We start from the raw sequence: 14,205 nt of genomic DNA on the forward strand, positions 1-14,205 counted from the left end.
ACGATTAATATATTCATTCATTCTTTCTTGTGATGTTAAAGGGGTAGTGCAGGCTTCAAAAAACTATGGCTGCTTTCTTTCAAAAAACATTTCTTCTTTAATGTAGCATTAAATGGCTACCACTAAAATGAAGGGACGACTATGTAATACATGGCTTTATTGAATCTATCATAGCAGTATCACTCCACTTATAGAGAGGAAGTATCAAATATAGGATCCCCTTACATGTGCCCTCAAAGATTATATGGAAAAGGGCTCAAATTATGCTTTGCATAAATATATATATGTGGGGCTAGGTTTCTGAAGCCATCGCTACCAGCTTGTAATAGTGCTAGATTGTTGTACACTTGTAAGACTTACCTATCTGTCCCCCATCAACTACTAGGAAGCCTACAAGATGATGGAACACAGAAAAACTTCAACAAAGATTATGTCCTGATGTTTGGCGTGTTTGATGAAAGTAAAAGTTGGCAAAAGAGTCTATCACCAAAGGAGACACCTCTGATGTATACTGTAAATGGATTTGTGAAGGGAGCCGTACCAGGTATGACTTCTTTCTCTGTAAACTAGTTTAGCCTGTTCTTGAAGAAACATTAGTATATGAGTATGACTATTCAAGAGGCAAAGAAAAGAATTTCCAACCAACTTTAGTTTTTTGCCATTTGCACCTCAACGATATTAGTGCTATATGCGGTGTAAATGTATACAGTCTATGTGTATATGGTCTTTATAGTCTTACAATTTAGAATTTACTAAGAGACCTATAGATGAAAGGGAACATGTTCACATATACAGTGCATCTTACAAGTATGTGTGCCAGTAAAAGCTTGGGGCGTACTTATTAAGAGTATACATAGGGCTCCATTCACCTGCCAGATGGCAAATGCCCTTTTAGCCTCACAAGCATATACAGCTATTTCAGGGGACAATAGAGAATTGTATTTTGTCGCCTGGCCCCAGAAACGTCATGCACATATGTAAAGGTATTTTGTACTCCCCTCTCTATTCTGCTCTCCATGATTGTTGGAAGTGGAAATCTGATCCTTTGACTACTTCACCAAAGTAGGATTAATCCCGCAACAAGCCACATGCACCTGGACTTATTCCTTATACAGATGCAAACTCTTGGCTTTCATTAATTGCTATATAATGTTATCAGAGGGAAAAAGCATATTAATAAAGTAGAATGGACTCATTTAAACAAAACATGTACCGTATATACCGGCGTATAAGATGACTTTTGAACCCCGAAAAATCTGCTCTGCTGTCGGGGGTCGTCTTATGCGCCGGTAATACAAAAAAAAAAGTGTAAAAAAAAAAAATCATTACTCACCTCCCCCGGCGTTCTGTCGCGCTCCGGCAGGATGTCGCTCGCTCCTCGTCCCCGGCGCAGCATTGCTTTCTGAATGCGGGGCTTGAAATCCCCGCTTCCAGAAAGCTAATACACACGCCGTCAGCCGGTACAGCTATTCAATGACAGCATTGAATGGCTGTGATTGGCTAAAACACACGTGGCTTCAGCCAATCACACTATTCAATGACATCATTGAATGGCTGTGATTGGCTGAAGGCGCACGTGTGTTAGCAATCACACCCATTCAATGATGTCATTGAATAGTGTGATTGGCTGAAGCCACGTGTGTTTTAGCCAATCACAGCCATTCAATGATGTAATTGAATGGATGTAACTGGCTGACGGCGTGTGTATTAGCTTTCTTGAGGCGGGGATTTCAAGCCCCGCATTCAGAAAGCAATGCTGCGCCGGGGACGAGGAGCGAGCGACATCCTGCCGGAGCGCGACAGAACGCCGGGGGAGGTGAGTACTGATTTTTTTTTTCTCCATTGTAATACCGGCGTATAAGGTGAAAGTTGGGGGGTCGTCTTATACGCCCCGTCGCCTTATACGCCGGTATATACGGTATTAAAAAAATAAAATGTTTAGAAAACGTACCCTCAAAATACATATCTTGAAAAAAGAGACTTCAAAGGGCTTTCTGAGCTTTTTTTAAATAATAGCCTATTCTCAGGATAGGTAATCAATAAAAGATTGACGGAGGTCTGACCCACAGCACCCTCACCCATCAGAGGTCTCCTAGAGCTGCTGCACGACAGAACTAGCAGAGCTCTGTGCACTGTGCAACGGCCGGATTGGTACTGTGGCTGTCTTCTATTCACTTCAGTATGACTGCCTGTAGTACCATTCCCAGCCACTGCCCAGTGTACAGAGCTCTGCTACATTTGGAGGACAGTGGCTCTGGGAAACAGCAGGTCATCAATTTAAAAGAAAGTCTGGAAAAACCCTTTAAAGAGGTTAAACAAAATGGCCTCCTTCCAGGATGGGTTCAGTGCAGCTATAGACTGGACGGGCAGGGGTGCCACATGTGGGTGGACGCAGCCTAACAGTATGCTGTTTGTTCCTATCAGTGTGACAGAATGAACAGTGTAGTGTAAGCCCGGATTCACACGACTGTATTCGCGCATGCAAAATTTTCATGCATAATACGCAATAAACATAACACATTGATTTCAATCGGTTCATTCACATAAGTGTATTTTCTTGCGCACTTTGGTCACGCAAAAAAAAAAATCACAGCGTGCGTGTGCAATTGTACACAACTTGTACACATAAAAAGTACAGTAAATTCCGCTGATGTTTGAGCAAAAAAGCAATGTTTTCAAATACGCCCATGCTCACGTGAGTCCGGCCCTAGGCTCCACCCTCCCCCTTCCTTTCACGTCTCAGCTACTTTCAAGTCAGGTTTCTCATGGCTTGTACAAATGGGGGCAATTTTATTTAATCCCTAGGCAACCTCTTTAAGTAGGATATAGAAAACATGACTGGGCACGTTATTTGCTGCGCGGTCCTACGTTGATGCTTATGTAATTGTCGGATAATTGTATCTGTGTTTCAGCGTTCACAGCCTGTGTTGGTGACAAGATTAGTTGGCATATACTGGGTTTGAGTTCCAAGCCGGAATTTTTCTCCATTCATTTCTTTGAACATTCCCTGGAGCAAAACCATCATAAAGTCTCTATAATAAGTCTTGCCAGCATGGCAACCACAACCGCAAACATGACCGTGTCAGAGAGTGGCAAATGGAAGATATCTTCTCTTGTCGAAAAACATCTAGAAGGTGAGATTCTCAACCGGTGCAAGACATTCTTGGTGTGAAATGTAGCAATCTGCTGCCGCATGGTAAAGACACTGATGAAATCCCAAAGGATTGAGAAATGGATATGAATATGGGTTTTGTGCATTATTATGAAATACCAGATATTTGGCCATTAGGCAATGTCAGATACACCTAGAAATAGTTTTATAATTTGTATAGTTTTTTTAAACTTTCTAATACTTGCTCCGGTGAGCCACCTGATTTCCCTGATAGAATATCCTCTTTTTGGAATACAACAAAGAAAAGAGTAGAAAAAAATCCCGCACTCAACAAGAAACGTATTTGAGTAGGATTCAACTAAAACAACTGTCGTTACATAAAAGGTTATAGATGTAATATATAACAAAAAAATACATAAGACATATAGGGTATTGAATGCAATGTGTTTCGGCGATACTGTGTCGCCTTTCTCAACATAGTATTGCCGAAACGCATTGCATTTAATACCCTTTATGTCTTTATGTATTCTTTGATATATATTAAATATATATCCTTTTATAAAATTATGGTTGTTTTGGTTGAATTCTATCTAAATACGTTTCTTGTTGAGCGCGGGATTTTTTTTCTACTCTTTCCTCTGTTGCTTTGACCAAAAAAATGGGATTTTTGGATTTGTCCTGCGGCTTTCCTATTACCTCTGGATGCCCATGTGCACAAGGCTCGTATCTTTTTGCAGACTTGGACTTCAGGTGTAGTGACAGTTCCTGGAAGACTGTCCACATCGGGTAAGTTACCCTTATCATTTATCTAATATCAATAATTATTTGTATCTACTGCCGTTTGCACAAGGCGCTATCACACTGTATTTTTCTTTTTGGAATACAAGAAGTAAAAACCTTACTTTAAAAAGTGCGTGCATATAGCTTAAGGTCAAAGAGGCCTGATGGCAGTAGACTCTTCTTCCCCCCCTTCCCCCGCCCAGCCATTTCATTGAAGGAGCAAACTCACAGAATACTTGAAAAATGTCTAAGAGACATGATTCTCACCACTGTGATCCTCACTGATCGGGATAAAGGGGCTTACTATACCCTGCGTTTGCTGATTCACAATAGCTTCTCCCACACTGAATGTCATATAGGTGAGACTCACAACCATGGGCCCGGATGCAAAAGTTCAACATGCGGCCCTCCCACAAATTTTCTTTGCATCGTTGGGTTTCTTAAGGAGCCCATTGATGCAACACTAGCAGGAGGGGGGTGGGTGGATGGACATTGCTAGAAGGCAGAGGCTAAATGTAGGGGGCCCCAATGCAAATCTTTAACATGGCCCCCCAACCATCTATGTGCCATATAATACTGACGTTTTCTTATATGATAGAGGTCCCTAAGGCTCCAGAGCCCGATAGCGCCCTTGCTCACAACTATCAGGCATTTATGGAATATCTGGTAGATATTGTTGAAGAGGCGTACAGTCCTGATGCTGCACTAGGTAAGGGCAGGACGGTGAAACAGAACATGACCAGTACATTGCATTTAGTTTCCTTGGAATTAGTGGAAAGCGCTCACTAGAAGGGTATTCGAAGGTGGAGTAAATGTAGATGAAGAGCTTCTGATCCAGAGGGTAGCAAGATAATCATGGATGCTTGGAGAATCTCATAAGTATATGAGAGAGCAGCTAGAGGAGACTCTAATCATGTAAAAATGAAGAAGAAATAGATACAAACAAAAAAGAAAAACTCCTCAGCGCTCAAACCATGTGAAGTAGTAGTAAAGTAGAAAAGTAAGTAATGTTAACTTACTTCACGGAGGCGCGTATGTGCAGGCGCCTCCTGATCCAGGATGACGTGTCAAATGATCGGCAGGCACCGACAGCGGCAGTAAGTTCCACAGTTTATTGTTAGAGACAGAAGACACTCATGGAGCCTAGGATGGAGAATAAACCACTGGACAACAGGAATTAACCATTGAGTACTCTAGATCACAAAAGGAGTAGGTATTAAAGGGATATTCCTATGTCAGCAAGTTATGCCCTATCCACAGGATGGGGGTTCGACCGCTGTGATCTTCACTGATCTAGAGAAATTCCCCTGGCAGGTCCCAAAATTGTGACGGGGTGGCCATGCATGCGTGCCATTCACTTGAATAGAGAAATGGGTATAAAAAGGTGTCCTGCGTTTCTTTAAGAGCAATATGCTTTCCTTATCCAAAATTGTGTCACTTACTTGTGTGGGAGGTCCCTTCTTGCATCCGGTGAAGGCATGCAGCAGCGCACCATTCAGGTTCACCTGAAGTCCGTTTGACATACAATGGGCATTCCTCAGGGTGCAATGGTCAACCTCTTTATGTTGGGTCAGACAGTATGCACCAGGTGAGTTCCCCATTAGATGCATTTCAGAATTAGGCATGTGTATTCACAACTGAGCGCTGTTCCTAATATATTATTATTTACATTCACTTGAATGGGATCGTTGGAGAATGCAGAGTGCTTGAACTCAGCTATCTCAGCCAGTTCCTATTGAAGCAAATGACGTGGTGGCATGCATGCATTGCCACCGCTGTCAGAATTTCAAGAACTGCCAGGGGCATTTTCTCTGGATCAGTAAGGATCCCAACAGACCCCTTTAAGTCTTTACGACTCCGGCCCAGCAGGGATGTGTATATTAATCCCTACACTACCATTGACTAGCAGGGAAAAAGACATTAACCTATTCCTAGACCATCAGGGAAACTGACATTAACCCTTCCACCACCCTAAGCTATTAGAGAAGCTAACACTAACCCTTACACTAACCCAGACCACCAGGGAAGTCTAAAACGATAGTCTTAACTGTTGTTTTTCATACTTCCGGGTGTTACTTCTTAAACTCCAAATAATACAATAATAAAGGTGCCCTGATTGCATGAATTTACTGGTTACTGGTTTCATGTATTTCTTTTATCAGTCAGCATGCATGGTTATTTGGAGGTAAATTCATGTGAAAGAAAAGCACAGAACAAGCACAGACTGTCTGTTCATCAAACAAGACACATTCAAATGTGGGATTACTATGTAGCTGCAGTTGAGGTTGACTGGGATTATGCATCTGGGACTTCAGAGAACTCTGAGAAGTAAGTATCCAAGCAGCAAAAAGATTTATACCATATCACATTGCATAATAGCAAGAATATAACGCATTGTCTTACTGTTTAATAATGACTTTCTCTCTCGCCTCTGTTGTTAGGACGTACTGCCATCATCCATTTAAGAAAGTAGTCTATAAGAAATACACGGATAGCACTTTCACAGAGACCATAGACAACTCCCGAGAACTAGGACTGATTGGACCAGTGATCCGTGCTCAGGTCAAGGATACAATTATGGTACGTATGGACATCTCTGTTGTTTATGTTGAGTTTCTATAGAATTTGAGAACATAGTTGTTGCTCAGAAAGCTCGGCTATTGGATGCCGTTGATGATGGAAATCAATAATATGCATCAATACAATAATTGCTATTGTCTTTTTGCCCACTCAATTGTTGACCACTTTGTAATCTGCACCTACAAATACAGTAAGAGGGCTGGATGTATGATCAAAAGGGGTTCTGCTCAAATAGTAATTGCCAAGAAATGCCCTCAATATGTGATCAGCAAGCTTGACCACTGGGAACCCCAACAATCATAAGACGTTAGTAATAAAGCACAACCCCATTCAAGTGATATGAGTGAATACAAGTGAATGAGGCTACTTATACCAGATCTTATGTGTTCCCCAACCCCAGTCCTCACGACCCCCAACAGGTCATGTTTGCAGGACTTCCTCAGTATTGCACAGGTGATGTAATTATTGTTGGTGCCTCAGACATTGCCACAGGTGTTCTTACTATAGGATATCCTAAAACCATGACCTGCTGGGGTACCTTGAGGACTAAAGTTGGGAAACACCCAAGGTGATAGGGGGTCCCAGTGGCATCTTAGGAGTGATGTTCAGGAACAGGAAGGCTTGAACCGTCTTGTTATGTGTATTTCCAGGTTGTATTTAAAAACATGGCTAGCCAACCCCACAACATATATCCACATGGTGTGTCATTACAAAGATTCTTTACGGGCTATGCTCCAGACCTAAAAGGTACATGGCTGATTTACTTTGTGTTCTATGTTTAATTGAAATTACTTTTTCTGTTTTTTTGTGTTTTTTTTTACCTGTAAAGTCATTGCAGTATAATCCTCAGCAGTGAGACGAGTAATACGAGTAGTACAAATAGTTATATATATCGTTTGTTAAGAGTTGTTGTAAAAGTTGTCCTTTATTGGACATATTTAGGTATTGAATCACAGTTTAATATGCACACTAATCATTATTGGATTGTACTGTAGGTACTGAGACACAGAATAGCACAGTGATGCCGGGGGAAACAGCTACCTATTACTGGACTATACTGAACACTGATGAACCTACAAAAAGTGACCCACAGTGCTTGACGAGAATCTATCACAGTACTGTTAACATAGTGAAGGACTTGGCCTCTGGACTTCTTGGTACACTTCTTATTTGCAAGTCGATGACACTAAATACTAGAGGACTGCAGGTAAACATGTCAGGAGAGCAAACATATCTCAATGATCGAGGACGGCACTGCATGTAGATATTTTTTTTAGAATTATTGTGACAATGAAAAAACGCACAATTAGGATAGAATGGTTAAAATAAAAAACCCACTATATTTAAAGAGAATATCAATAAAATTTCCAAAAACGAAATGCAAAGCTAAAAGCAAACATAACAGGCTAGGTTGCATTTGTGCTGTTTGTTGAAAATTGTATTTAGAATACACAGCATTAAAAAATGACATGGTAAGGGCGCAGTCAGATGAGCGTGTTTTATGTGCATTGAAAATGAACACCTCTAAAACAACTATTAAGTTCATATGCGAGGAATTAGCATCACAAAAGTGCGCGGACCTAAAAAAGATAGAACATGCACTATCTTAGGTGCGCACCGGCAGGAGTTTCCATTGACTCCTATGGGAGCAGAAGTGAATGAAAACTCCTGCACTGCCAATAGCTTCCCGCTGCTTACAGCAGGAAATTTAAAAGGTGTTTTCCAGAAGCACCTTTTAAATGTCCTGCCGTTAACTCCTGTTATTCCCGGCAGGGATGAGGGGACTCCCCAAGGGTTCTGTTAATCCCCGCGGGGACTGACAGGATTTTACTGCAGGACATTTAAAAGGCACTTCCAGGCAGCACCTTTTAAATTTCTTGCTGTAAGCAGCGGGGTATTCCTCCTGCCCCCCTGCTGGGCAATTCCTTGGCAGTGGGTGGCAATAGGGGACTCCCCCCACCTCTCTCCCCAAGGGAATTCCCTATAGTCGGGAAAGAGAGGGGAGCAGGGTTTCAGGGCTTCCCCCAAGAGTGTGGGTGGAGGGGGCAGGACTAGAGGGATCTGTGCCCCCCTATACAGCAACTAGTGTAGAGGTGCGTTCACATATCATAGAAATACTGTCGATTTGTTGCTGCACGGGATATTGATCTTCCCGGACGTACCTGGAATTCAAAGTAATGTATTTTTTGTTTTCTTCCTAGGACAAAACTGATAAAGAACAAATTGCAATGTTTACTGTATTTGATGAGAACAAAAGTTGGTACTATGAGCAGAACAAGCCAAAAGCCTGCAACAAAGTGCTCAACAAAGACTCAAAGAGCCTATACAACTCCTACGTCATCAACAGTAAGACGTCTTTTCTTTTCTTCTCTTTAAAGCTACATTCCCATGGGCGAGCGCACAACTTGTCCCGATATCACGCTTGCTAACTTCCAATAAGTACTGTTCATACGCTCGGACACTGTGCTGGATCCAAGGTATTCCTGGATAATCAGAGGGGAGAGAGTTATGGGCATCCAGCTGATCTCCCTCCCATCTGCCGGGTGAGTTCAGTTTTATCCTCTTGACTCAGTGTCCGAGCGTATGAACAGTACTTATTGATTGTCTTTACCCCCATTCTCCTGATGGGGGGGTGTTATTTTTTTCTTCATATGCCCCTTCCCACCGAGGTGGATCGTGTGAGGATATTTAAGTTCTTCCCCGGGAATATTACGTTTATTCTTCGGTTCCAAGGCGCTATCCCATCTATTCATGCACTTGCTAACTTGTGATTTTTGAGGCGATGTGTTTTTACGTAAAATGCGCGTTAAAAGATGGCAAGTGCTTCCTATTGACTTCAATGGGAAAAATTGCATTACATTTGCATGCACATCACGTGCCATGTGATTTCTTTCAAGGTCCCATAGAAAACAATGAGTGATACGTTCTGAGAATAAGGGAGATGGAATAAATCCTCCACAGTGCCACCTACCTGGCCTCTCACTAGCAAAAGCCAGACTCCTACTGTACACTGATGATGGGCAATAACCCGGAAACAGCTGTATGTACATGGGGTCTGGCTTTGCTTTTGATTCCCAGTCATTGTAGCAAGACTTGTATAAAAAGTCCCACTTTGACTCGAAGGAATGCTGCCTTTCAGTAGGTGGCACTGTGGAGGATTTATTCCATCTCCCTTATTTGCATATTACCCAGAGGAGCGTGCGTGGCCATTTGAGTCTCCTCACTTATTTATAGTATATAGTTGCTCTCCCTAAGGAGAAAAGAGCGTTTCTGACCCCTGTCCCTGGCCTCTCACTAGCAAAAGCCAGACTCCTACTGTACACTGATGATGGGCAATAACCCGGAAACAGCTGTATGTACATGGGGTCTGGCTTTGCTTTTGATTCCCAGTCATTGTAGCAAGACTTGTATAAAAAGTCCCACTTTGACTCGAAGGAATGTTGCCTTTCAGTAGGTGGCACTGTGGAGGATTTATTCCATCTCCCTTATTTGCATATTACCCAGAGGAGCGTGCGTGGCCATTTGAGTCTCCTCACTTATTTATAGTATATAGTTGCTCTCCCTAAGGAGAAAAGAGCGTTTCTGACCCCTGTCCCTGGCCTCTCACTAGCAAAAGCCAGACTCCTACTGTACACTGATGATGGGCAATAACCCGGAAACAGCTGTATGTACATGGGGTCTGGCTTTGCTTTTGATTCCCAGTCATTGTAGCAAGACTTGTATAAAAAGTCCCACTTTGACTCGAAGGAATGCTGCCTTTCAGTAGGTGGCACTGTGGAGGATTTATTCCATCTCCCTTATTTGCATATTACCCAGAGGAGTGTGCGTGGCCATTTGAGTCTCCTCACTTATTTATAGTATATAGTTGCTCTCCCTAAGGAGAAAAGAGCGTTTCTGACCCATACGTTCTGAGGAAACGCCCAGATATAGGACATGCTGTGATTGGGAACATCGCTCATGTGAATAAATTCATTCAAAAGAATGAATTTCATATTCGTGTAAGTTTTGTGCATCTCGCATCACACAAAACTCGGGTGAGATTCTCGTTCGTGTGAATAAGCCCTGACACATACAATCGCATTAACAACTAAAATGATAAGGATCATTTCTCAAGGAAGTCAGAAACCTTCTCTAATGCTGCTTTCACGCCTGTGCTCAAGGGTTCCGTCTTCCTGCTCCATTATGAGAGCAGGAATAAGGAATCCACTGGCCGAACAGATTGGTCTTATGGTGGAACCGAATGGCGCCAAACGGACTTCATTGGCTTTAATAGTGTCCGTTTGATCCCGATTCAACTGTCTGGCATTTTACTGGATGGAAAAGTCCTGCATGTAGGACTTTTTCTTCCAAAATTTTGTACCCGTTCTGCGAAGGAACCTCCGAACAGAGATTCCTAACACATATGTGAAAGCAGCCTTGGGACATGTATGGGAATGCTTCTTGATGTCGAGACCGGAGTTTTCGCATGGTGATGTATGGGAGAAGAGAAAACAGAATATATATACATAAAGATGATATTCTCTAAAAGTGTGTATTTTCTCCTGTATCACTCAGTAGCGTGAGAATTTTCTGATTATGTTCATGGGCACTTTGCACAGATCTGTGAACTGGCTGTTCTATAAGCCTGTAAGAACAATAGTTATAACTAGAGATAAGTGAGAATACTCGGTAAGGCGATATACTCGAGAGAGCATCGCCTTTTTCGAGTACCTGCTGGCTTGTCCCTGAAGATTCGGGGGGATTGGGGACGGCGCGGGGCAGCGAGGGGGAGCGGGGAGGAGAGTGAGAGAGATCCCTCTCTCTCCCTCCTGATCCCCTCTGCAACCCCTCACTCACCCCCGCGGCCCCCCCCCGAATCTTCACGGACAAGCCAGCAGATACTCGTAAAAGGCGATGCTCTCTCGAGTATATCGCCTTACCAAGTATGCTCGCTCACCTCTAGTTATAACCAAAATAAATAAGAATAAAACAAGACGGGATTACTTGGCTGCTATAGTTCAAGTTATTTACTACAATAACAGTGTTTTTTCCCCCAGTTAACCATTTAGGAATGCTTCTCAAATAAAGCCATATTATGGATTACATTTAGCAAGAATTAGACATTGATATGTAGCATATTTGTTTAATGATTTTAGAAAGTATCATCTGCATCCCTGAATCTCCACAAACCTGCAATTCTTCTACAGGGAAAGGGGTACAGAATCTGGATGAAGAATATATTACTTCCCTTGTTAAAGTATATGTTAAGGACCTTTTAAATGGGCATCCATATGCTCTAATGCTAGGCCCCACCCACTTTTTGAAAAAGTGTCGGGGCCTGGTGTAAAAGCTAAAAAAGATGCAATTCTGGTGTGTGAGCCAAAATGTGACTTTTATTTACAAAAAAATAGGCATGCAAGCTATAATACATATTTCCTACATTAAAGTGTAAAATCGATAGATGCTACTTTGTATAATAGTTTTTTTAGATCCGCAAACAGATAACATGTACAATATTAGTAGACAAAGACATAAAAGTCCGCACTCTCTGCTGGCATTAAGTGTAGTGGATTACCCCATCTGTCCAGTTGCTCGATTGAAGTTGACCTGTAATGCTGAAACGGTTACTGGAAATCATCTGACTATAGCGGTATTAATCCGAACATCAGGGCGGCTGTACGTGGTCATCTAATACATTCCTCCCAACCGGTCAGCATAAACAATTAGTCCTGTCTTTTTGTATTATATGTTCCTTTGATCCAATTATTCATTCCTGGTTAGGTTTTATTACTGAGCAATTAAACATTATTTTATTGGTCTAATGTATTTTTATTTTTATAGGCATCAATGGAAATAGCTATGAAAATTCAATTCTGGGATTTTGTGATGGTCATGTTATTCAATGGCATGTTTCAAGTGTAGGGGTGCAAGATGAAACCATTACATTACAGCTTACCGGCCATACTTTCCGGTACAAACTGGGATATGGGGATATGCTGACGCTCTTTCCGATGACTGGTGAAAGTATTTCTATAGAAATGGATAATAAAGGTAATTTAACTTTTTTGCTCATTAAAACTAAGTGGATCAAGAAATGGAAATAGTGTTGTGTACAGGACTGTGATACAAAGTGCTGAGGCAACAGAGATACAGTCCTAAGCTCTCGCTCACGACCTGAAGGTTGCAAGTTCAATCCTTGTGTGGTTCAGGTAGCCGGCTCAAGGTTGACTCGGCCTTCCATCCTTCTGAGTTGGTAAAATGAGTGCCCAGCTTGGGAAAGTACTTGAAAGTGCTGCGGAATAGGTTGGTGCTATACAAATAACAAGCTTTATTTATTTTATTTACACATACTCTTGGGCATAGAGGAAGCATGCAGGGGCGTAGATAAAGACTCGTGGGCCGTGGTGCAAAAGTTAAACTTGGGTCCACCATTACACACAGTGTTCTGTAAAGGCATGTGACCACGGCAGCCAGTCACTGCAACAACAGCGATGCCAGTAATTACAGCGTGTGGCCGCATTCATTGTCATTATAATGAATTATTGATGTATGGATTAATTTATGTATTTATAGGGTCAGGTACTTAGGGTTTTGATATGCAGCTTGTCTTTCCCACTAGCACTCTGCACGAGGGGCGTAACTAAAGGCTCAGGGGCCCGGGTTCAAATGTTAAGGTGGGGCCTTTTCCCCCATCTGTACCCATACGTAAACCCAGAGGCGTAACTTGAAGCTTCTGGGCCCCTATGCAAAATTTGTAACAGGGCCGCCAACTATAATGCTTTATACATACTACTGGGCTCACTATATGGAGAAGAAAGGCCTTATGGGCCCCCTAAGGCTCCAGGGCCCGAGTGCAACTGCATCCCCTATAGTTACGCCCCTGCTCTGCACACATTGCACACTTTGGCTTGTATGTCACAGGTATATATTGGGAGTATTCCCTGATATATATCCCCAGCAGAGGCAACTGTATAGCCATACAGTGGCATGCACTGTCCATTGGCAACAATGCAAAAACAATGCAAAAAAGTGTATCATACGTTTGTGGTGGCTAATGTCCCATTTACACGGGCTGACAGTCGGGTAAACGGATGCATGAGCACTGATGTCACTGCTAAAGTCATCAGTGCTCGTGTAGAGCGTTAACAGTGATAGACTTCATTGCTGGATCACGGGCTTCTCGCTCAGCGCTTCACCTTCTATGTGATGCACTCAGCAGGGAGCGTTTACACGGAACAATAAGCCAGCGATCCAGCGATAGTTTTTGCACTGACTGAGGAGTCAGCCTAACAACCTGTGAACGAAAAGTGAGCGATTTTTGTGCATTTACACTGTACATGTGATCTGGCTTCCATTATAGTAAATGTGATAGGCCATGCCCTCTAATGCCACTTTTTGAAAGAGTGTTGTGGCTTGGAGTTAAATCTTGAAAAGATGCAATCTTGGCACTTGTCAAAATTGCAACTTTTGAACATCCAAAGGCCCCTTGGTCACAAAATTACAGCAGTATTGTAAAGGTGTTTGATGATGATTGCACAATAATGTAATAACTGTTAATAAAGTCATCCTATGGCCCTCTTCCATCTAACGAAAACCTCCTGATTTTCGTTTGCCTGAGTAAACAAGTTGTTGCCGTCATCACCAGTTCATTCGCGCTCGTGCAGCCTCTTTAGACAGCCAAATCATCCTTGGAAAGTGTTGACTTCTTGTTCGGTGTTTAACATTCCTATGTGAAGCTGTAAACGATCAGTGTT

The 14,205-nt window shown here is 42.3% G+C and overlaps 1 protein-coding gene across 2 annotated transcripts in view; it reads left to right on the forward strand.

Annotated features, from left to right (window-relative positions):
• The window catches only part of F5 (coagulation factor V), a 79,255-nt gene that overhangs the window by 22,435 nt on the left and 42,615 nt on the right, over positions 1-14,205 (forward strand). For both annotated transcript variants that reach the window (XM_066599996.1, XM_066599997.1), the window contains exons 5-12: positions 386-544; positions 2,913-3,134; positions 6,055-6,220; positions 6,334-6,472; positions 7,123-7,219; positions 7,468-7,679; positions 8,674-8,818; positions 12,293-12,502. In XM_066599996.1, coding sequence (XP_066456093.1) covers positions 386-544; positions 2,913-3,134; positions 6,055-6,220; positions 6,334-6,472; positions 7,123-7,219; positions 7,468-7,679; positions 8,674-8,818; positions 12,293-12,502 — 1,350 coding nt within the window. The remainder of the gene's footprint in view (positions 1-385; positions 545-2,912; positions 3,135-6,054; positions 6,221-6,333; positions 6,473-7,122; positions 7,220-7,467; positions 7,680-8,673; positions 8,819-12,292; positions 12,503-14,205) is intronic.

Source organism: Eleutherodactylus coqui, chromosome 4 (genome assembly GCF_035609145.1).
Source record: "Eleutherodactylus coqui strain aEleCoq1 chromosome 4, aEleCoq1.hap1, whole genome shotgun sequence".
NCBI classification, from domain to species: domain Eukaryota; kingdom Metazoa; phylum Chordata; class Amphibia; order Anura; family Eleutherodactylidae; genus Eleutherodactylus; species Eleutherodactylus coqui.